Here is a 23,568-nt window from a genome sequence, read left to right as displayed (position 1 = left end):
GGGCTCCCATGCTCAGTGATAAGCAGTTGTGACCTTAACTTTCTTTCCTCATGTTTGTGTGAGAATGAGCTTATGTGCGTAAGAAAGGCTATTTTAGGTTGTAATTGATTGACCCTTTACCAAAAATAACACCGGCGATGTAAGCCTTCCTTTCACTATCACGACTGCACAGCCCGGGCTCTTGCCATACTGTGAAGTTCCTTTCACCTCTCTTACTGCAGGATATAATAAAATGAGCAGGAGAGTTGTCTAGAATAAGGTTTAGGGGTTGTTTGGTTTCGTTTTTCTTACTTTGGAATAGGTGGAAGTGGGGGTTGGGTATTCAGCTCAAGGATAGAACACTGGGCTAGCCAGTGCAGAAGTCAGTCTCTCATTCACACACACACACACCACACACAGAGAGAGAGAGACAGAGAGACACAGAAAAACACACAGAGAGACAGAGACACAGAGAGAAAGAGAGAGAGACACACAGAAAGAGACAGAGAGAGAGAGAGAGACAGAGAGACAGAGAGACAACAACAACAAACCCAGGGAGATGGAAGAGAGTGACCCTTGACCACAGGCCCCCCCGCTGTGTGGTTCCTAGCTATCTCTCCATCCTCTAAGCTGAAATGTCAGTCACTCTAGGAAAGGACCGCTCTGCGGGTCACATTTGGGTGCACAGTTCTGTCTGCACCCTCCCCTTCCCTCCCCTCCCCTCACATGGATCTTCTGGAGATACACAGTTTGGATCAGATAAAAGAATCCGTTGTGTTTTTGTTTTTAAGGAAAGATTCGCACTTAAAGTAGAGTTGTGGGGAAAGGGCTTTCCCAAACCTTCCTTCCCCTTGCATCCATCCTGTGTTTCAGATGATTTAAAAGAAAGAGGTTGTAACACATGCACATGCACACACACATAGTCATACACATGCACACACATGCACACGCACACGCACACACACACACACAGAGTCATACACATGCACACACATACACACATAGTCATACACATGCACACACATGCGCATGCACACGCACACACACACATAGTCATACACATGCACACACATACACACATAGTCATACACATGCACACACATGCACATGCACACGCACACACACACATAGTCATACACATGCACACATATGCACATGCACACACACACACACACATAGTCATACACATGCACACACATACGTACACAGTCATATACATGTACTCACATACACATACATATACACAGTCACACACATCCACTCACATACACACAGACACACAAGCATAGACACATATATACACAGGCTTACATACACACATACTCACATATATATATATATATATATATATATATATATATACACAGTCATACATATGTACCACATATACATACATACGTACGTACAGTCATATAGAGGCATACACATACATATATAGTCACACATATGTACCACATACACACATACATACATGCATACATACATAGTCACACAGAGGCATATACATACATACACAGACACACAAGGATACACACATATGCACACACAGGCTTATACACACACACACACACACACACACACATATACACACACACACCTTTCCTGACCCCTGGGCTCTTCGATGGAGGGAATGTGTGTGTAAATGAAGTCTCTTTCTGTGGCCCTTTTTTATGTTCCTGTGAGGAGTCCCGATTCCCATGGCCTGCCTCTCAGCATTTCCAGTCAGGGGGTTTGTTCTGAAACAGCTGCCCTCCACATGGACTCTTGCCTTCCCACCAGGACAGTGTGAAGAAGGCTCTGTTTGTCCCCGAACTCTAGGCTTCCTGGTGCCTGAGATCACTTCTCATATTGTCTAGTAATTCTACACTTGTGCTGCCCCGACACCACAGCTTGCATAACCTAAGGTTTTCAGAGTAGAGGGACAGTCCCCTCCCCCACCTCCCTCTCCCCTCATCTGTCTCCATGTTGGACCTGGTATGTCTCAGGGTGGCGGCTGAGGCAGAAGGTTGTCCCTGGTTACAGCATCTTGCAGTCTCATCTCTCAGCTTAAGGTCCTGGGAGTGGAAGGTGACACTGGACTCTCTCTGTCCTTACCCTGACTTCATGTGGTTTTATGTCTTTATTTTGTCTTGTGCCTCCACAGCTGAGCATGAACGACTTCAGCGTGCACAGGATCATCGGCCGAGGAGGGTTTGGGGAAGTTTATGGCTGCAGGAAAGCAGACACCGGTAAAATGTGAGCCTCTGTCTTGTCTCACGGGACTGTTAAGAGGGCCTCAGTTCCACAGAAAGAAATAGATGTTTGGATTTGGTCAGGAAGCCTGGCCCTTCACTTCTTAGAGCCACTGGGGAAGCTAACAGGATCCACACATGGAGTGCACACAGCAGGGAGCCTGTCCTGGAATTGGTAGCTGCTGCCCTTTGCGCTGAGCCATGGTGTCTTCCCTTGTGTAGGAATCCTGCTGTGTGCCCAGGGCCTGACTATACTGATGGCTCGCTCTTCAGTGGACGTTCTTTGAAAACAACCATCCTGGCAGAGAATGGAGACTGGAGCAGCTAGGTCCCACATCAGGGATACATTGTTTCCCATGTTCTCAGGGCTCCACGCTGTGGTTAAACTCCTTGCTTGGTCTCAGACTCTTTTTTATATAGGCCACATGACAGAGTCACGCGTAGCCCTGGTTGGCCTGATACTTCCTATGTAGATCAGGCTGACCTCAGACTCAGAGATATGCACCTGCTTCTTCTCACTGTCTTTCAGTTAACAGCCATGCATTTCTGAGTTCTGGACTCTGATACCCGCCCACACACACACACACACGCTGGGCAGTTCCAAGCAAATGTGACAGTCACAGGGAATTTTCTGTCCTTAAAACTCTTGTAACAAGTTAAGAATCCTCTCTCAGCGTCTCACTGTTCTTTTTTTTTTAATTTTTAATATTTTTATTACATATTTTCCTCAATTACATTTCCAATGCTATTCCAAAAGTCCCCCATAGCGCCCCCCACTTCCCTACCCACCCATTCCCATTCTTTTGGCCCTGGCATTCCCCTATATTGGGGCATATAAAGTTTGCAAGTCCAATGGGCCTCTCTTTCCAGTGATGGCCGACTAGGCCATCTTTCGATACATATGCAGCTAGAGACAAGAGCTCCGGGGTACTGGTTAGTACATCATGTTGTTCCAACAATAGGGTTGCAGATCCCTTTAGCTCCTTGGGTACTTTCTCTAGCTTCTCCATTGGGAGCCCTGTGATACATCCAATAGCTGACTGTGAACATCCACTCCTGTGTTTGCTAGGCCCCGGCATCGTCTCACAAGAGACAGCTATATTTGGGTCCTTTCAGCAAAATCTTGCTAGTGTATGCAATGGTGTCAGCGTTTAGAAGCTGATTATGGGATGGATCCCTGGATACGGCAGTCTCTAAATGGTCCATCCTTTCATCACAGCTACGAACTTTGTCTCTGTAACTCCTTCCCTGGGTGTTTTGTTCCCAATTCTAACTGAAAACATTTCTTGCGGTTCTCTGCCTGTGATTTATGGAAAAAGCCAAATGACGGGTCAGTTCCCCTTGTGATCTTATCACGGGTTCTTGCAAATTTTAAGTTGTCCCTTGGGCCCCTTAGTTAGACAGGAGCAGATGTGAGAAATCTTCTTGCCACCTGATAGAGCATAGGCCACGTTTAAGTACAGGAGAATCCAGTTAGGGTCTTTACGCCGAAGAGTCCAAAGAGCTAAATCCGATCCACGCATTTATCTCCCCTGCTCGGTAGCACCAAAGTGCATGTTAAGTATTTATTATTTTTGCTTCTGCCCCATTTATCTAATGCATCTCTATCCACATGGTGCAAGAAGTCCCTGTAGTACTGTTTGATTGCTTTCTCCCACAGTGGAGATTCCTCGGAGGGCACTTGGGCGCCATCTTGCTTCCTCTGGGCACCATCTTGCTTCTCCTTGCTGTGGTAGAAATAGCCTGGAGGTTGGTGTAGCCTGGTGTGGGTTCCTAGCCTAGACTCTACTCTAGTCTTTATGCCCCCAGGTATGCCATGAAGTGCTTAGACAAGAAGAGGGTGAAGATGAAGCAGGGGGAGACGCTGGCTTTGAACGAGAGGATCATGCTGTCTCTCGTCAGCACTGGGGTGAGTAGGTCCCATGGCTTCTGATGTCTTGTCAGTTGCTATTGTCTGTCCTGCTTGATCACAAAGTAGGTTGACCCAGAAAGGATTGGGTGTGACACAGGACGGGCTCATGCTGGTTGGGTGGGGTGTGATGCCTCTCTCTGAGCTGGAGGGAAGGCCTTCAGAACCAGCAGCTCCTCCTGGAGCTGTTCCCTTCTGGTTTCCTTCTTAGCAGAGCATGGTGCCCAGAGGGCAGACAATTATGGTGATAAGAACACTGCATTGTGATTTTAAAATGTCCTGCATGAAGGAAAGCAAGCCAGAGGAGGAAAGGCTGAGCCCTGTCCACCATAAGCCAGGCAGAGGGCGGGCTTTGACTCCAACTTATTCGTCTGGAAGTGGTGTCAGGCATCCAAGCCTCAGCTCCAGACCTGGAGATATGACTTGGAGAATGAACATTTGAGGAGCAAGCATGAGGCCTTGGGTTCGATCCCAGTATCACCACCAGCAGCAGCACTACCACCACCACCATCATCACCATCACCACCACCACCACCCCACAGTGGCCTTTCTATGTTTGTACAGAGCCACCAAACAAGACAGCCATCTGAGACAGCTCTTGTTAAAATCTGTGCAGGTGTGTGGGCACCACGAAGCTGTCAGCCAGCACTCAGAGCAGACCAGAGGCTTAGGATGGAGTTGTGCCATAGGCAGAGTATACTGTACACTTGTGGCTGGCAGGTTAATGCTCCCTGTAATAAGTGGAGGGCTCTGATTATCACTGTGCAGGCCGTAGGTGGATAATTTCTGATGGTCATCTCCTGTGGGGTCCTTCTGACTGACACAGTTGGATTCCATGCACAGTCCTCTCTGCCTAAAGGATTTGAAGGCATCAAACCTTAATGGCTAAGAGCCCGTTTCAGTGGTCAAGAAGGCTGCAGAGACCACAGAACATATCCACCCCTTCTGGTTTTTGGCCACACTGACCCAAGCTCACCTTTTGGATCATTCCTTTGGAGACAAAGTGTTTTTTGTTTTTTGTTTTTTGGGGTTTTGTGTGTATGTGTTTTTGTGTGTGTGTGTGTGTGTGTATGTGACCTGTTTTTATTGAATTGCAGTTGACAATGACTCTAGCACTTCTTTTCGGAGCTTCTAGAAGAACTGTTTGCTACTGAAGCAAAACAACCACATCATTTAGGTGAACTGTAAAATGAAATGAGGGGTGGACTCTAATTAATCCCTAATTATGCACCCTAATTACGCACGTTTTTCTTCCAACTCTGGACATTTAGCCTCTTTTTTAATGAGTTATTTCAAAGCCCCATTGGTTTTTAAGAAGTCTAATGGAGAATGTTCTGTTCTTTTCTTTTTCTTTTTTCTTTCTTTTTTTTTCTCTCGGTGTTGGAAAGGTCAGGTTGTGTGTATTCTTTTAAAGTTTCCCTTATTCAGATGAAGGCTAGTGGGCTGAGAAGTACAGCATCTTTGCTTTGGTCCAACCTGAAGGAAATAAACTCGAAATCCAGGTTCTATTGGGCCACTAACTTGAACTAACTTGAGGGAATTAACCCTCCTCATGTTCAGATACTTAACTGTTTTGCTAATGACGACCCAGGTGCTTTAGCCTGGCACGCTATAGTAAGATGACTTGGGAGTGTCAGCGCTCAGTTCTGTGTGTCCTGGACACCATGTAACCCTCCTTCTGGTGTCTGCTTGGCTCCTGGATCAATGAGGCTTGCCAGTCTTCCTCCCTTACTGGGTGTTTAACATTGTCTCATTGAAAAGCTCCATGGGGCTTCTGCTAAGATGGTGAGAACTGTAGCCAATGGTGTTCCCTCTCATCTCACTAGGGGGACTGCCCAAGGGAGCATCTGAGCTCCAGACTGGTGTCTGGGGGAGGGGTTCCCTGGTGTGGTGGGGGAAGGGCTGGCCACAGGTGTTTTGTTCAGTCTCAAGGTCAGCTTGGTCAGATGCCATTGGCTGCTGTCAGGCTGTCACTTCTCCCACAGAGACGAGGGAAGGCTCTGGTGGCAGGTGTGGCCAGGCCAGATGAAATAGTCATGGGTTTTCCCAGGTGGGCAGAAATCATCCCAGGGACGTAGATCTGAGACTGGGGAAGCAAGCCTTGTCTTAAGTTAGAGAGACTCAAACTTGAATGGCTCGCGTGCTCGGAACCTGATGGTCAGGGCTGAGGCTGGAGAATAAAAATACTCAAATCTACCTTGCTGGAACTGGGTCAAGGGGAGCCTGTACCTGGCACTGTGCAAACCACCTTATAAGGAGCTGTTGGGGGGATGCTCAGGGAACGTGGGGCTTCCATTGTGGCTGGCTGCCCATTTCTTTGTGGCCTCAGGCAAGCAGTTCCCAATTCAGGGCTTGGCTTACTGGTCTTTAAATATGGAAGTGAGACCTTCTTCTTCTTCTTCTTCTTCTTCTTCTTCTTCTTCTTCTTCTTCTTCTTCTTCTTCTTCTCCTTCTCCTTCTCCTCCTCCTCCTTCTCCTTCTCCTTCTCCTTCTCCTTCTCCTTCTCCTTCTCCTCCTCCTCCTCCTCCTCCTCCTCCTCCTGTCCTTTCTCCTCCTCTTCCTCCTTCCTACTTCTTCCTCCTTCTTCTCTTTCTTCTTTTCCCTCTAATTCTAAATTCTAATTCTAAAACTCATTCCCTATCTTGCTAAAGACTCTGGGCCGTCATTAGAAAGACCACAAGCCACTGTATGTGCCAGGATCTTCCCTGTGAGGCCCCCTGGTGTCCTGGGTACAGTTCCCCCACCCCAGCTGGGAAAAACCCTGGCTTTGCTGAGTTTCAGGTCTACCCACTTCTCTTTTCCACTGAGATGCCTACTAGATCACAGGGCACGAGCGGGGAGGGGCACCGAGGATGAGGAGGTAAGTGTAGCTGGGGAAGGTCACGGGAAGACCTGGAGAAGATGGAGACCTGTGTTGGCTAGTTTGTGTCAACTGGACACAAGCTGAGAAGAGGGAACTTCATGTGAGGAAATGCCTCCATGAAATCAGGCTGTAAGCAAACGATGCATTTTCTTAATTAGTGATTGGTGGAGGAGGGCCCAGCCCATGGTGGGTGGGGCCATCCGTGGGCTGGTGGTCCTGGGTTCTATAAGAAAGCAGGCTGAGCAAGCCATGAGGAGCAAACCAGTAAGCAGCACCCCTCCATGGCCTCTGCATCAGGTCCCGCCTCCAGGTCCCTGTCCATTTCCCCTCTTGGCTTCCTTCAGTGGAGTGTAATGATTTAGGATGTATAAGCCAAATAAACCATTTCTTCCCCAACTTAACTTCAGTTATTTGGTTTCAGCACAGCAACAGCAACCCTAACCGAGACAGGGCCCCAGAAGGCCACTGGCTCATGGGAGGAGAGCTCTGTGCTTTATGTACTTGAAAATGCACAACTCTTAGAGTCAGCAAATTCACCGCCTCAGCAGACCAGAGGCCCGAAGAGGAAGCTGCCAGTCACCCTGACCCAGTTTTCTCTAGAAGACTTATGGAAATGAGTCCAAGTGTGTCCATGCTTAGTTTATAGTGCACACCAGCTCGAAATCATCTGCGCAGCCTTGACACGGAGATTTTGGAGCCTGTTAATGCATATTCTGTGTGTGGTTGTGTGTGCACTCTTTTGCTTGAGTGTGGAGGTCAAAGGTGAGAGGTCATATGTCAGGGGTTACTCTTAGGTTGTTGGCCTTCCCCTGTGTTTTGAGATAGAGGACCCAGGGCTCAACAATTGAGCTAGGCCGGCTGCCCCGGGAGTCCCAGGGCTCATCTCTCTCAGCCACCTCAGTGTTGGGATCCCAAGTGCCTATGAGCATGCCTAGCTTTTTAATGTGGAGATCAATCCCAGACCCTGTTGCTTACATGTCAAGAATCTTACAGACTGAGAGTCTTCCCAACACTGACATTTTAAGGAAGTTATGTAGTGAGAATTTTGGTTTCTGGGAAAAAAAAACAGTTATGTTATGTGAATAAAACAGTTACGTTATGTGAATATATATATATATTTTTGTTTTAATCCCAGGTGTGGCATATGGGGCTGCTTCAGTTTGACCACAGCCGTTAACTAGGATTGGTCTCCTGCTCCCAGAGGGGCATGGTTTGTTGCCAGCTGCAGACAGTTTACATTTGGAATTCTGGGGACGCCAGAGGGGGTATAGCTTCGAGGGCTGGGGGTGATTGCTGGTTCCCCTGCTGCTGCTGGTTTCTGGATTCTTGGTTTGCTGGCTTGCTGGTTGGAGATATCCTGACAACTGAGACTGGACTTGCCTCTAGGAATTCAACACCCCTGGTCAGCAGCAAGTGGTCTAAAGAGATCTATGCCCCCCTCTCCCCTCTTTCTTTCCCTCTTACCTAGTGTTGGGGGGTTGGAAGGGACTGGGATGGAGATGGATGGTAGATATGAGAACCCGATAAAGCCAAAAAGGACACCTGCAAAGTTATACCAGGGAAACTTCAACCCTTCTTTGGACTTTAATAATTCACAGTGTCGAGAGAGACCATATGGTATGGCAGGCTTCATTGTATGGTAGGTCGTATCGCTGCTGAGGCTCTTTAGTGGCTAGGACATGTGAAAAGTCTGAGCTGATGCCGTGCAGAGTCCAGCAGAGAATCCTGCTGAATCAGGATCTGAAAGCAGGAGATGGAGGTTTGTCAGGAGCCTGAAGTCCTGAAGTCACCCCAAGGCTTGAGACCCCCAGCTCCCTGCCCAGGCCGTTCCTCTCCTGAGCTCTCGCAAGGTGGCTGTCTCTGCTGTGAGCCTGACCCTCGTGACGCTGTTTCTGCTTTTCTCCCTGAGAGCGTGAGATAGCCCGTGTTGCTGTCTATAACAGTTACCCCCTATATAGCTGAATAGCTGGCTCAGCAAGAGCTGTGTGGCACTGGCACCCAAGCCAGCCCATGAGCTGAGAATGGTTCATTCGTATCTGGAGGTCTTGTAATGAAAGAACACAGAGAATAGGTGTCAGACGCTGTGTGTGGTCTGCAGAGCCTGAGCTAACAATGCTCAGGTCCAGACTCTCGTGCCACAGTCATGAGTCCCCTCCCAGACTCTCCTTGAGGCCTTTCCCAGGCTAGGCTAATCCAAGCAGAGGCCTCCTGCACCCATAGTACAGATGGCCACCGACTGTCTACTTGGTGCACAGTGGTCAGGTCATGTAATGCACAGCCCAGGTAATAGCTCTAAACAGCTGGTCCTGGCTCAGCACCATGGTGCTAATGGTAGTGGTCATGCAGAGTGTGTGGCAGGGCCAGGTGTTTCTGCTTTGTTGAATAGGTGCTTAGCTGTTCAGCACTGATAGAAAACACTGACCCTGCCTGTGGGCTGTTATGCTACGTTTATTGCACTCAAGTGACCACATACATGTGTGTCCCTTGCAGGGCTCGCTCCTCTGTTACTCATTTAGTGTTTGAGCTTAGGGCCGTGCTCTCTGAACTGCATTTATAAGTATGTGTACATGTGTTTGCCTGTGTGTATACCTGCCTGTGTGTGAGTACATGTATACACACGTACACATGTGTATGTGCTACATTTATTATGTTTATGTGTGTTTACCTGTGTGTATACCTATGTGTGTGAATGCATGTATAGACATGTACATGTGTGTATTGCTACATTTATAAGTATGTGTATGTATTTTACCTGTGAGTGAATGCATGTATAGATATGTGCACTTGTGTATGTGCTATATTTATAAGTATGTGTACGTATACCTAAGTATACCTGTGTGTATACCTAAGTGTATGAATACACATATAGACATATACACTTGTATATGTGCTATATATATAAGTATGTATATGTATGTATACTTATGTGTGTGAATGCATGTATAGACATGTACATGTGTGTATGTGCATATACATATATGTACTTGTGTATTTGTGTACATGTGTGCATTCACCTGTGTGTACATATGTGTAGACATGTACATGTGTGTTTGTCCATATACATGCTTATGTTGTCTATTTGTGTACACATGTATGTGTACCTGTGCATGCACTTGTATGTCCTTGTATGTGTATGTATGTGTGTACCTGTGTAAATCCATTTGTATACACATGTATGTACCTCTGTTTGTGTATATATGGGTGTGCATGTGTCCATGTGTATGTAGCATGTGTGTACCTATATGTATGTGTACATCTTTGCATGTATATATGTGTGTATGTATGTATACATCTGGGTATGCATGTCTGTGTATGCATGTGTGTATGTATGTATATATGTGTGTATGCGTGTGTGCATTTGTGTGTGGTGTGCATGCATGTATGTATGTATACATCTGGGTATGCATGTCTGTGTATGCATGTGTATATGTATGTATATATGTGTGTATGCCTGTGTGCATTTGTGTGTGTGTGTGTGCACTAGCCTTTGCAGAGGGATGTGGGATGCTCACTCATGTGTGTGCCTGTGGAAGCCAGAGGTAGATGCTGATTTCCTCAGTTGTTCTATACCTTGTTTTTTGAGACAGGGTCTCACATTGAACCTGGAGTTCACTGACATGGCTAGCCCCAATGGCCAGAGAGCCCCAGTGACCTTTTCCTCTCTGTGTGTGCTCAACTGTTCATTCTTTAAGGTGTGTGTGGGGTGTCAGAGCTCAGGTCCTCATGCTATGCAGCCATACCGAGCCCTCTCCCAACCCCGTAAGGGGTCATCACGTAGACTGCTGTGACTTTCCTGGCTTATTTTTTCTTAAAGCATGTCTATACTTTCTGACTGTTTATATTTTCCCACACATTCATTGATCAACCTGTCAGCCTTCATCTCTATTAGGATTCTGTGGGATCCGTGGACAATTCCCCGGACACGGACACCCATTTACATTGAGTTACTCATGTCCGTTGCTCTACAGCATGTTTTCCACCTTCAAAAGTGCTATTAACACAATTAATAGAACCTTAATTTCATGCTATTAACACAAGTGCTAAGTAACTGCCCTCTCCTTTGGCTCTTCTGAGTTCAGAGATGTAAATACATAGTTGGCTGGCCAGGTTTCAAACCTTAACAGCAGAGACCAGCAGGGCAACAGCGTCCCTGGTGGTTGTGGTCTTTTGAAGTGCCAGGATGAATGGGGTGAGAGAGTACCCCATGCCCTGCTGTTCTGATGGTATTCTGTGTCTCTGGCTCTTTGTCATCAGCTGGATCTGCTGCTCTGTAGCCACACACGAAGCTATTTCCCTTTTCCAATCATGTGTCACGCTTGGAGCCAAGCTAGAAGGCTTTCTGGGGCCGCTTCTGTCCATCTTACAGGCTTCTGTTTGTCCACTCTAGGATTGTCCCTTTATTGTCTGCATGACCTATGCCTTCCACACGCCGGACAAACTCTGCTTCATCCTGGACCTGATGAATGGTAAGCAAGCCCCAGATGTCTGGGTGCTATGTGAGCTCTGCATGGTGTTAGCTCCGAGCCGGTGGCCCCCAGACGCACTGGGCTCCGTGAGTCTGTCCCATAGTTAGACTCTTTTTGTAGGTTAAGGGCATCTTTGCCCTATGATTTGAGGTAGATCCATCTTGCAACACTGGCTGTGATTTCTCCCACGCTGCCATTTTTCCCTGGGAAGTTGGGTCTAGAAACTTTTCACAAAATAAATACGGGCTGTGAAGTAGTGCCCTCTGGCCTGCAGCTGGCCTCAGTCTTTAATTAGCTTATTTCCTGGTCTCAACTCTTAGGAATGAAATATCTCCTGAAAACGTAGGCCAAAGACGCATTTAGAAGCTGGCTCTCAAGGGCTGATTTGTGTGGATTCTGCCTTTTGTTTCCCTCTGCGTTCATCTCTGAAACCGTGAACAGCCACCCCAGAAGGCACAGATACAAAACGTTCATCCTGAAAATGCTTTCAGTGTGCAAGTGTGGCGGCTGAGCACTCGGAGTATTTTTAGGAAAAGCTGAAATGAAATATGAACCATTCAGACGTTCAGTTGCTTATTTTTCTTTTAGTTCCCTTAAGTTTTATTATGTTTTGAGTGTGTGATTTTTGAGCTCACATCTAGCCCCAAAGTAGGAAGGACAAAGATTGGTAGCGACGATGCCGGAGCCAACAGTGCAGGCCATTTGTTTGTGTGTGTGTGTGTGTGTGTGTGTTTATGTGTGTGTTTGCACGTGTGTGTGTGTGTGTGTGTGTGTGTGTGTGTGTGTTTGCGAGTGTGCGCGAGTGTGTGTGTGGGGAGGGCAGAAGGAGCTGTGGTCACGGAGGGGTGAAGGCAGAGAGGCCCCTTACCTGCCAGGGCCAGGATGGCCCATTGGAAAGAGCTTGGAGCCCTTTATTGAGTGTCTCAGTATATACACAAGGAGTAAAGAGCTGCCTCAAGTCCAGGGTATCAATGTCAGATTGTGCAGCCTTTGCTGTCTCTCCCCTCCCCACCTGTCCTTGAAGCCACGCATGAAGATATTTCCCTTTTCCAATATTGTGTTACAAATGATTCTGAATGTGTGACCGTGGTGACGGTTTTACGGGGGGCTCTCCCATCCCCACCACCTGGGTTTTGTCAGTTATACTTCACTGTTGGACAGCACCAGCATCCAATCTCCCTCCGAGGGGCCAGTTTAAGTTTTATATTTTGGGTTTTGTTTTCTCACGTTGGCAGATCAAGGAGTGGACTGCATGGGAGGGTTCAGTTACTGGCCGAGGATTAAATAATCCAGAGGTTCTGTCCCCAGTCTACGGTGTCACTGGCAGCTGAGGTGCTGCCCCAGTGGTGGCTCTGTCCCATTTATGAGACAAGGTCTTCCCCATCATTTCCCTTGAAGTTGTTTGTGTAGTGACCAACACCTCTAGCCAAATTAGCAGAAATCAAAGTCACATGCTTAGTCCAAAAGGAGGAGCCATTCCCCTTTCTCTAGCCCCCTTGTTATGCTGGGTGACCTCTGTCTCCTCTCAGTGAGCATCTGTGACTTGCCCTCTGGGTCTCTGGTTACAGGGGGCGACATGCACTACCACCTCTCTCAACACGGGGTGTTTTCTGAGAAGGAGATGCGGTTTTATGCCAGCGAGATCATCCTGGGTCTTGAGCACATGCACACCTGCTTCGTAGTCTACAGAGACCTGAAGGTGAGGAGGGCAATCCCCATTGTCATGGCAACTGCAGTGTCTACTAAGGTGCTGGGTGCAGGAGGGTCAGGGGTGCCCAAGGTCCTCTAGGAGCCCCTTTCTCTGCAGCAGGGCCCTGTGCTTGTCTCCCTAGCCCTGTTTCAGCCCTGGCAAAGTGGCTCACTGTGTGACCATCTTAAGGGTGGTACCCGTGGCCAATCCCCGTTGTCTTAGCAACCGCAGTGCCTACTAAGATGCTGGGTGCAGCTCATGCTAAGTTAAGGAGTTACACAATAAAGGAGACGCTGTGCCAGTCAGCATCTTTTGGTCACTTCCCACTTTGTATATGTAATTGTGGTTCAGTAGCTGCTCGCCAAGGAGCAGATCTTGCCCTGGCGGTTGGTCAGAGCTTTGGAGGGATAAAGATTGACAGTGAGCCAAGACATAGAAAGATGCAGTCCTGACTCCTGTGGGACAAGGCTGGGTGGAGGGAGAGGTGGGTGAGTTGTGTTGTGTAGCTCAGCCTGGGAACATCTCATGGTGGTGCCTCCCTGATCTGTGCTCACATCTCTGTCTTTGCCCTAGAGCCAAGACGCAACAGCTCTGAGTACTGTGACCTTATACTCCAGAGGTGTGCTTCAAGATGGGCTCTCTAGGATGGGGGACCTGGGTAGTTGCTCTGTGTGTCCATGGTGACATGGTGCATTGATGTGTGATGCAGACAGGGGAGGGGAAAAAAAAGAAGGACTGCCTTACTGAGGGACTCTGTCACTGTGATAAACCACCATGTCCCAAACCAATGCAGGTAGGAGAGGGTTTATCTTATAGCCCGTGGTTCATCACTCAGGGAACTCAGAGCTGGAACTCAAGCAGGGTGGGAACCTGGAGGAGGGAGCTGATGCAGAGGCTGTGGAGGGATGCTGCTTACCGCCTTGCTCTCCATGGCTTGCTCAGCCTGCTTTCTTATAGAACCCAGGACCTTCAGCCCAGAGCTGGCCCCACCCACAATGGGCTGGCCCCACCCACAATGGGCGGGGCCTTCCCCTATCAATCACGAATGAAGCAAATGCTCTATGTGCTTGCCTACCGATCTTATGGAGACAGGTTCTCAATTATGACTCTCCCTTCTCAGGTGACTCCAGCTTGTGTCAGTTTGGCACCCCCCCCTCCAAAGAACAAAACAAAACAAAAAAGCAAGCAAGCAAAAAAGCGAGGTCATCTAGGACAGAGACTCTAATAGATTCTAGACACCTGTGTGTTATAGAACTTCTTTAATCTGAATCCTGGATTTCTACCCCACCTTTGATCATTTAGTTCCAAGATATAGGACACGCACAACCTTTCTATTTATAATAAGCCTTAAACAGCACGAGGGCTGGGCAGATATCTACCCTCTGTGCTATTAGAATCTGCTTTCCTATCGATAACTTACTATGTTTCATGTGGGCTGCTCTTAACTCCAATTGTCCAGCCCTCAAGGGTCATGCTTTCTTGACTCCTAACCCATAGCATCTTCTCCTTCCACTTTCACCACCTTCTCCTCCAAGCCCCAAGCCCAGGAACCCTAAACCCCACCTATCTTTCTCTTGCCCTGCTACTGACCATTGCATCTTCATTCAGAAATAAGAAATAACTTGGGGTCAGTGTTGCACAGTATCCTGTGGGTCTAAGAGCAGACTCTCCTCTGGGGCAACCACGTCTTGGATGCCTGCACTGAGCATTACAATACACAGCAACAGACCAAATCTCCACACCTGTGTAAGATATGTGAGTAACTGCAAGAGGATGACCACCCACCCAACCGACAGGAAAACTCCTGGAGAAAGTGACTTTCATTTCCATTTCCTTCTGGAATAATCTAAACAGCAGTGGGCTGGGATGAAGTCATGTTCCTCTCTCCTAGGTTCTGTAAGGGGTGTGTGTGTGTGTGGGGGGGCTCATTTAGGTAGTCCAAGGCAGCATGGAACTTGAGATCATCCTATCTCAGCCTCCTGAGTGGCTGGATGACAGACCTGCCACTGGGCCCTGCTACTAATAGACTCGTTAAGATCTAGGAGAAAATGCTGCATTTTGGTTTGGGCACATAATGTTTTTAAGAATACTTCTGTGAAACTCAAAGTGTTTAGGGAGTTAAAATAATTACTCTTAGCTTTTATGTGAAAGTACAGAAACAAAGATAGTTGGGTTTTTTTGTTTTTTGTTTTTTTGTTTTTTTAAATTTTTGAACCAGAAATAACCGGATGCTGGTTGGCTCATGGCGTGTTAGTTGTTCATGAATTTTACAAGGAAGCAGATACACACAGACAGCCCAGGGCTGCTGCCCCTGTGTCTTAATGGAAACTCTGGAAATGGCTTTGCCTGGTCCTCTGCTGGTCTCGTTTCCTAAGCTATTACCGGGCAATGATGTCATTTAATTCTCATTCAAATTAATTCTAGTCACTCATGGTTATTCATGTTTCAGTGCTGTAAGAGCTCTGTGTTATTTTTATTTTAGGGAAAACAATAGGTGTTCCACAGCAGAAAGATTTTCCAGAGGCAACTGCAGGTGTTTGTGGGGGAGGGGGAGTGGAGGGAGGGAGAGGAGGGGGGGTCGGTGTTCTTCTGTTTCTGTGATTGCACCGACCAAATTGAATCTGGATGGAAACAGATTAGATGAGAGTCAGGGTCAGATCCAATTGGTAGGGCCCTGGTCAGTGATGGCTGTCCATCCGGACTGGCCTGGTGGTCTGGGATACTTCCAGCCCTCGGGTCAGCAGCTGTACATCTCTGTAGGATTCCTCCCTGTCCTCAACCGACTGTTACAGCCGTAGTCTCTGAAATCTGTTGGTCCACAGGTGGCCTGAAGCCCGTGCCCCATTGCTAGGATGTCCATGCTGGTTACACGGAAGCTCTTGGAGTAATGGGACGGACATGCTTCAAGCCTGTGGTGGGAACTGTCCTGCCCTCCCAACCCCCACTGGGTGTTACTCTCTAATTGGGATGGGGAGGTCACTCTCAGAGCCCCTTCCTGCTAAAGTTTTCAGCGTGGTGCTGGACTCATTGGCCTGATGCCTTCCTCTGAGGACACCAGATGATGGCATGAGGATATACACCCTGTAGAGATCATGGTAACGTGATGTTGGGGTGCACCCCGTGAAGGTCGTGCCATCCATGATGAAATGGTATTAGGTTGCACCCTCTGGAGCTCTTGGGGACTCTTGAACCTCTTTTCCTTTCAGCCTGCGAACATCCTCCTGGATGAATATGGGCACGTGAGGATATCGGATCTCGGCCTTGCCTGCGATTTCTCCAAAAAGAAGCCTCACGCCAGCGTGTGAGTATCACGTCTGCCTCATTTGCTGCCTTTCTGCACCCTGGCGCCTGTGTTCGAGCAGTACCGCCTGGCCACTTGTGCCCCTCGCCTGCCTCCCTCCCTCACCAGCTGGGATGTTCTGTGTTGTATTCAGTATCAAGGTGATGGGAATAGAGATAAAGGCAGAGTGCTTCCTGTCACTGTCGGTGGGGATGGACTTGGCTCTGGCTGGTTCATGAGAAGGAATCTGGTTCTGCAGAAGCTGAGTGCGCACCGCCTGTGAGACTCTGCGAGCCTGCTCGCCTTTTTGAACTTCCGTCTCTTCTTCCATAAAGCTAATAAATTGGTTTATGCCATTGCCAGAGTGAGTGTCAGAGGCCGTGCCCTAGAGTGGCATGTGAATACTACCCGGAATGCCCCAGGGAGGGCTCAGGACCCATTTCCCATCTCCCTCTGCTGCACCTCTGAGAAATCCGCAACTGCTGGGAGCCAGCCACCTACTTACTTGACAGGTCATGCTGTTAGCCCAGGAGGGTGAGCCAGTTGCTTGCCACAAGGGAAGTATGTTTTGAGGCTGCCGCCCTGAGCCAGCTCTGAGGGCTCAGAACCCTTATGTAGAGGTGGCAATGCTAAGTGCAGGTGACCTGGCCTGAGGTCAGCTCTAAGTTAAAGCCTTGCCCCAGCTCTGAAGAAGGGGTGAGAAGCAGGCTGGTGAAGCCACCCCTCCCAGCCCCCACAGTTTACAATGTTTCCTTCTCCATTGTGAATGGCTAAGTGGATTCCTAGCATGCAGCCAAGCACCTGAGTTCAGTTACCCTGGGACCCACATGATAGGAGAAACCTGACTCCTATAAGTTGTTCTGTGACTTCCACATGCAAGCCGTGGCCTGAGGATGCCCCCTGCATACATCATACATGCACTCAGACACCCACTAAAGTATCTCATTCTAGCACCCAGTCTTTTACGGTTACACTTTACTCTCTTCTGAGCAAGTGCTCTCTCTGCTGAGTGGTTCGGGAGATATGCCCCCAGACTCTCGTTCCATGTGTCTGTGTGGAGAATAAACTATAGACCCTTCTTTTGTGTAACTCAGACTGAAGGGATGGGTTTGCGGTGCTTTATCAGGGCCTGCCTTAAATCAGAAAGGACCTTTGAAAGCCCCAGTCATGTGCTGATATGTCGATACTGAACCCCCTCATTTCTGTGAGTAGATTGCTCTTTGCAGGGAAGCTGGGACAAAACTCTTGGAAAGCCTCTGTGTTCTACCAGAGCGTGGCTACCTGCACATCTCCCAGTTGATTCATCGGCCATTTTTTGAGATAGGCTTTTGAATTTTTAATGCCATCGCTCTCTGGTGTGTTAACATCTTCAGTTTGCTGTGCTTATAGCTTGAGTAGGAGAGTTTGTGAGAGTTCACCTTCCCAAAACCTCAGCTTTGTGTCACAGGATTGTTTAATCCCACTAGCTTGGCTGCCTCAGTCCTGAGAGTCACGCCAGCTACAAATGGAGGGCTGTTCTGCCTGCTTCTTGAGGAACTGTATTTGAACAGTGTCTTGGTGTCTGTTTCTTGGCTGTGATAAGATGCCCTGGCAAAAGCAGTTTAAGAGAAGTATGGTTTATCTGGTTCATAATTCCGGGTTAAAATGTGTCTTGGCAGGGGCATCCCAGCTCTAGGACTGGAGAGAGCCAGGCATGTCACATCCAGGCAGGAAACAGGCACACACTTGGCTCACTTTGTCCTCTTCATACAGCCCGGGACTGAAGCCTAGGGAATGGTGCCGCCCACTTTTAGTGTGGGTCTTCCCACCTCAGTTAACCTGAGCAATACAGTCTCTTGGGCATGCCCAGGAGTGGGTGATTCCTCCGAAGTGCACCTAAAGGCTTGTCTCTCAGGTGCTTCAGATCTGACATGTTGACAGCGGACACTGATCCTCTCAAATAGCATTCACAAAGACATTGGATTAAGGATACCAGGCTCCTGGTACTGGGCCACCACTTTATGCAGATAAAGGCACAGAGAGCATATCTTTTTAAATTTTTTTCTATTGAGGCATTTTGTAGCTGGGGCTGAATGAAGGCTTTGGAGCCATAGACCTGGGTTTGAATTCTTTCCTCTTGTCCTATCTATTCTCTCTTGCAACAAGGAGAGGATGGCAATTTCGTGCCATCCTGTGACAGTTTCAGGCATGAGTCTGTGTACCTGCTGGACCTGGCAGCTGGCAGAACTCCAGGCAGATGGGGACTATTGGGGTGCCAGGGAATCTGGCAGGACTGGGTGCGTGCCATGGGCTAGATCTTAGCCGACTGCATTCAGTATGGTGCCTGCACAAGCCCCCATGATTATGGGCGTTACTAGCCATTGTTGACAGCGTGCAGATTGAGGTGCAGAGAAATAAAGTTGAGTTGCAAGCACACAGTGGGGCTGAGTCACGGGAGCACAGTGGGGCTACAATTGTAATTCCTCTGTCCTGTGTAGATGCTGCGCTCCAGGTAGAGAAAAACTCCCTGCCCCAGGCTCCAAAGCCCTCTGTCTTCAGAGATGCATCCGGGTTAAGATGTGTGGCCTGGATCCCAGCCAGCCCCTCCATTTTCTTTTGTTCAAAGCCACCGAATCTTGAGCACTAGCTTTTGACCCCTGGGCTGCAGGCTCTCAGGTGAATGTATCTGTGGAGGAGCCCCTGGCAGATGGAAAGAAAAACTTCCGGAATTGAATGCATTGCCCGCGACTAGTTTGAGCATGTGCAGAGCTTACCTTGCTAAACTGTACTCCTGTGTTCTCAGTGGCCCATCAGTGAGCATCTGGCTGCCATGCAAGCCATTGAGAGAAACCACGGTGGCAGTAGCTCTGGTTGACTCCAGAGAACACCTGCAGAGCCTACCCATCCACATCAGCCTGTTTGATTTCTGTGGAAGATGTCCCTCCACTCCCAAATTGAGGTTCAGTCATGGATACCACCTAAAAGTCACCTTGAAGGGCTTTCAGGCAAGGCTGGAACTCAACTTTCCCAGAAAATGTCTTAGAAGCCCTGGCAGAGGTCTCTTCTCTTCCCGGCACGGCTCTCTCGATTTTATGCTGGCACCTTATAGAGAGCCAGGCCGGCTGTGATCTGCCAGAACCCATACCATGTGCTATACAGCTTCTCCCATAGGCTCCAGTGATTGCCCGTGATCCTTACTGGCCAGGGTTTCAAAGGGGCGTGACTAAGCAAGTCAGTAGCACTTACCACAGGGAACCTGGGATTTGAACCTGCCTTCTGTCTTGCATGGGGTCAGTTCACCTCCTGGGTCATGTGATGCTGAGCCCTGGCCACACCTGCATCCCCTCGGGGCTCAATCATCCTCTCATTGAAGACAGATCATCTGCAGATAAGGGCTTTATTCTCTAGGTCCCTCTGACAAACCTTGGGGCACAGTGTATGAACCCTTGGGTCTTCATGGCTGGACACCCACCTAGCACCTAGCTGGCCAGATCAGTTGAATCGACCCTGGTGGTTGGTGGGGTGACATGCCTCAGCCAAATTGCCCTCACATCCTGTGAAGGCCAAATTGCCTTCCTGTCCCATGGGAACTCACCATTGCCTCCTGCTGCAGGGTGCTCAGTACAGTGTGTGTGTATGTTTGTGTATGTGTGTGTATGTGTTTGTGTGTGTATATGTGTGTATGTGTCTCTGTGTATGTGTATCTCTCTGTGTGTATGTGTCTGTGTATGTGTGTGTATGTGTCTGTGTATGTGTCTGTGTATGTGTGTGTATGTGTCTGTGTATGTGTGTGTATATGTGTGTGTGAGTGCACATGCCCTCTCCTTTGTGCTCTCTCTCTCTTTGTGTCACTGCCCTCTCACAATGGGTCAGCCTCCTGATTTCTGAGTGAGTGTACTCCTGTGACCATCTCCCTTCCCTCCCCAGGGGCACCCATGGGTACATGGCTCCCGAGGTGTTGCAGAAGGGAACGTGCTATGACAGCAGCGCTGACTGGTTCTCCCTGGGCTGTATGCTCTTCAAGCTTCTGCGGGGGTGAGTGGAACGCAGACGTCCCATCCTGGGGATACTTGGATCGAGTGGAGCTTCCTGGGTGGAGGTTAGCTTCGTGGTAGAGGACTTGCTTCATGAACCTGGCACCCTGGGTTCCATCCTCAGGAATCCAAGTATTTCCACTGTCGGCAGTGTTCTGAGACTAGGCAAAAGTATTAATGCCATGGATGACTGGAGAAGGGGGGTTTGGTCTCCCCACCCCAACTCCATGTACAGATGACTTCTCGTGACTCCTGAGCCTTGAGCATCTGGGGAGTTGTGGGCTGTGTGTGAAAGAGCCAAAGTAGCACTTCCCGAAAAGTCTGCATTTCTCCCTGAGCCTGCTGCAACTGTGTCTGATGCTGAGCCTTCCTGCTAGGCTGTGTTCTAGGCTATGGGGAACGATGAGCTGGACCTTAGGGGAGTGTGCCCCAAGGAATGTCCTCCTACTGGATGGCTGACAGCTTTGCTCATACCTGTGTGCCTTTCTAGAGGTTTCAGCTGGTTTTAACTGGGAGTGTGAGTCTAGAGGAGCCCAGGGTGTGTCTTCCATTTTCACTAAAAGGTCAAAGAAAGGCTTTCGTCCCCACTTGCTATTCAGATTCCCCTCTTATCAGTTGCCTACAAGCCTGCTCCCATGGGCTCACTGTGCCCCTGGGAAAACTCACTGAGTGTACCGTGGCCACTGTATGTCCTATTTGGTGAGTTTGAAGAGCTGTTGAACTCCAACAGCCCTCCCAACTTGGCTCCAAGTACGACTCAGTACATCCTGGGTGCTTCTGTAATCCAATTCTGCTGTGCCCGTTGTATAACCCGAGAATCTAAAATTATATTACCACTGAGAAAGTCGGGTCTGTTATTCCATAATTGTGTTACCAGTACCATGTTGGTGGAGCCCAGGCGCCCTTAATTTCCTTGGCCAGACTAGCTGACCTGATTAGCGTTTATGCTAGCCAGAGGAAGTCATTTCCCAGGGAGGACCCCTTTCTCTCCACCCCACCCCCACCACAGTCACCGCAGGTTCAGGGAGACACCCAGGAGCCCCTCCGGTTCCCCCTGGAGATGCAGAGTCTGAGCTTCGAGAGTCCAAGTTGACTCACAGGATACAAGATATGAGAGTCCCCAATAAAGTGCCCCAGGGAACCAGTGCAAACCTGGCAAGGCTGCGATTTGCTTCTTCATTGCCCTCCCTAGCTGTTTATAAAAACAGCCCATGCTTGTAGCCTGGAGAGGGTCCCAGATCACATGACTTTGTGTCTGAAGAGTCAGCTCTTCTAATTATCGCCTCCGTCCTGTGCAGCTGTGATTTGTGCATCTCGGGGTGAGTTTTACAGAGCCGCAGTTTGAGCTGAGTCTGTCTCAGTGAGAAGATAAAAGTCCTTGACAGAGTCCTCCTCTCCTGCGGTGGGAGGTTTTTTTGTCACGGACCCAAAGGCCTCTGAGGATGGTCCTAGGGACAATTGTGGAGAGATGTGGGAGAGCTGGAAGCCAGAGAGAGTGGGCACAGCTCAAGTGACCAAAATGCCAGACTGCAGCCCTTAAAAAGAGCATCTCATGGAAGGCTGGTTCAGGCAGGAAAAACACTGGCCTGGCGAGGTGGCTCAGCAGGTAAAGGTACCTGTCACCAAGCCTGAGGACCTGAGTTCAATCCCTGGGATTCACATGGTGAAGGAGATGAACCCACTCATGAAAGTTATCCTCTGACTTCCATAGCCCTCAGTGCACAGGTGCATATGTATATGTACACACACACATACACACACACACACACACATGCATGTGTGCACATACACACACTCATACCTGTACACACTTCCAACACACATGCATCCTTGCACACGCACATGCACACACACACACGGGGAGAATGAGTGTAAACAAGGATAAGACTGAAGACATCATCGAAGAATCTTTTATGTGTGTAAGCCTCTAGCTGCCCAAAGGACTGTTGGACTTTTTTCATAGCCAGTTCCCAAAGGACTGTTGGACTTTTTTTCATAGCCAGTTCCAGGTCATTGTCTCCTGATCATTTCCTGAACCCGGAGGAAGAATCTCTGGCATGTCTGGAAAATGGGCTTTGATGCATCCTCCCCACCCAGCTTCTCTCTCCTCTGCTTACTCAAAAGCCCTTCCAGGCAGTGGTATAGCACCACAAGCAAAGAACAGTAAATGAGTTCTGACTCCGGTGATTTAAGCTTTGATATGCATTTATTGAGTATTTAAGGCACACGAGGGGCTTTGCTCGATGCAGAGGAGAGGAGGACAAGGGAGAGGGTGGGCTCCCCTGAGTCCTGGGAGCTCAGAAGCTCAGAAATGGGAGACCCATTCTGACCAAGTAGGGTGACTGTGGGAGATGGTGCTCTCAAGCTGGAGAAGATGTTTCAGGGACAGGTGCAGCTCACCATTGGGATCCAGTGAGTGGTAATTGCTGTCTCAGATAGGGAGTGTTAGAGGAAGCAAGGAAGACCCCAGAGAGCATTTGTGTGCTATGGAGCACGGTGTGCTATGGAGCATGGTGGCCTTGTTTCCTGGTGGTGGGTACTGAGAGTTTTTAAAAGGATGACAGAGCCACGCGATCTGCAGAAAGATGATCCTGGAAGTCCCATGTGATGGTTTATATATGCTTGGCCCAGGGAGTGATACTATTAGGAGGTGTGGCCTTGTTGGAGTAGGTATGGCCTTATTGGAGTAGGTGTGTCACTGTGGGTGTGGGCTTAAGACCCGCAGACCCTCATTCTCGCTGGCTGGAAGTGAGTATTTTGCTAGCAACTTCAGATGAAAATGTAGAACTCTGAGCTCCTCCTGCACCATGCCTGCCTGGATGCTGCCATGCTTCCATCTTGATGATAACAATGGACTGAACCTCTGATCCTGTAAGCCAGCCCCAATTAAATGTTGTCCCTTATAAGACTTGCCTTGGTCATGGTGTCTGTCCACAGCAGTAAAACTCTGAGATACTGTATATAGTGTCAGAGGGACAGAGACAGAAGCAAGAGGCCCACAGAAAGGCACCATGCACCTGAGCCTCAGTGGCAGAGGATTGGAGGGACACAACAACATTATAGAGTCTGTGCAGACAGTGCAGGGACAACCATTCCAGGTACAGGATGGGTTTTTCTCTCGGAGGGGCATGCTTCAA

General features: G+C 48.7%; 1 protein-coding gene across 2 annotated transcripts in view; it reads left to right on the top strand.

The window, feature by feature from the left end:
* Positions 1–23,568, top strand: part of Grk3 (G protein-coupled receptor kinase 3) — a 108,558-nt gene that overhangs the window by 60,781 nt on the left and 24,209 nt on the right. For both annotated transcript variants that reach the window (XR_015046981.1, XM_021163545.3), the window contains exons 8-13: positions 2,123–2,214; positions 4,020–4,119; positions 11,370–11,448; positions 13,017–13,147; positions 16,345–16,439; positions 20,325–20,432. Coding sequence is in view for 1 of the 2 variants with exons in the window: in XM_021163545.3 (XP_021019204.1) it covers positions 2,123–2,214; positions 4,020–4,119; positions 11,370–11,448; positions 13,017–13,147; positions 16,345–16,439; positions 20,325–20,432 (605 nt within the window). In the remaining variant the exon portion in view is untranslated. The remainder of the gene's footprint in view (positions 1–2,122; positions 2,215–4,019; positions 4,120–11,369; positions 11,449–13,016; positions 13,148–16,344; positions 16,440–20,324; positions 20,433–23,568) is intronic.

Source organism: Mus caroli, unplaced genomic scaffold (assembly GCF_978045245.1).
Source record: "Mus caroli unplaced genomic scaffold, Mus_caroli_1 scaffold_4, whole genome shotgun sequence".
Taxonomy (NCBI): Eukaryota; Metazoa; Chordata; class Mammalia; order Rodentia; family Muridae; genus Mus; species Mus caroli.
Note: the sequence above shows the minus strand (reverse complement) of the source record. Positions and strands in the feature narration are given on the sequence as shown.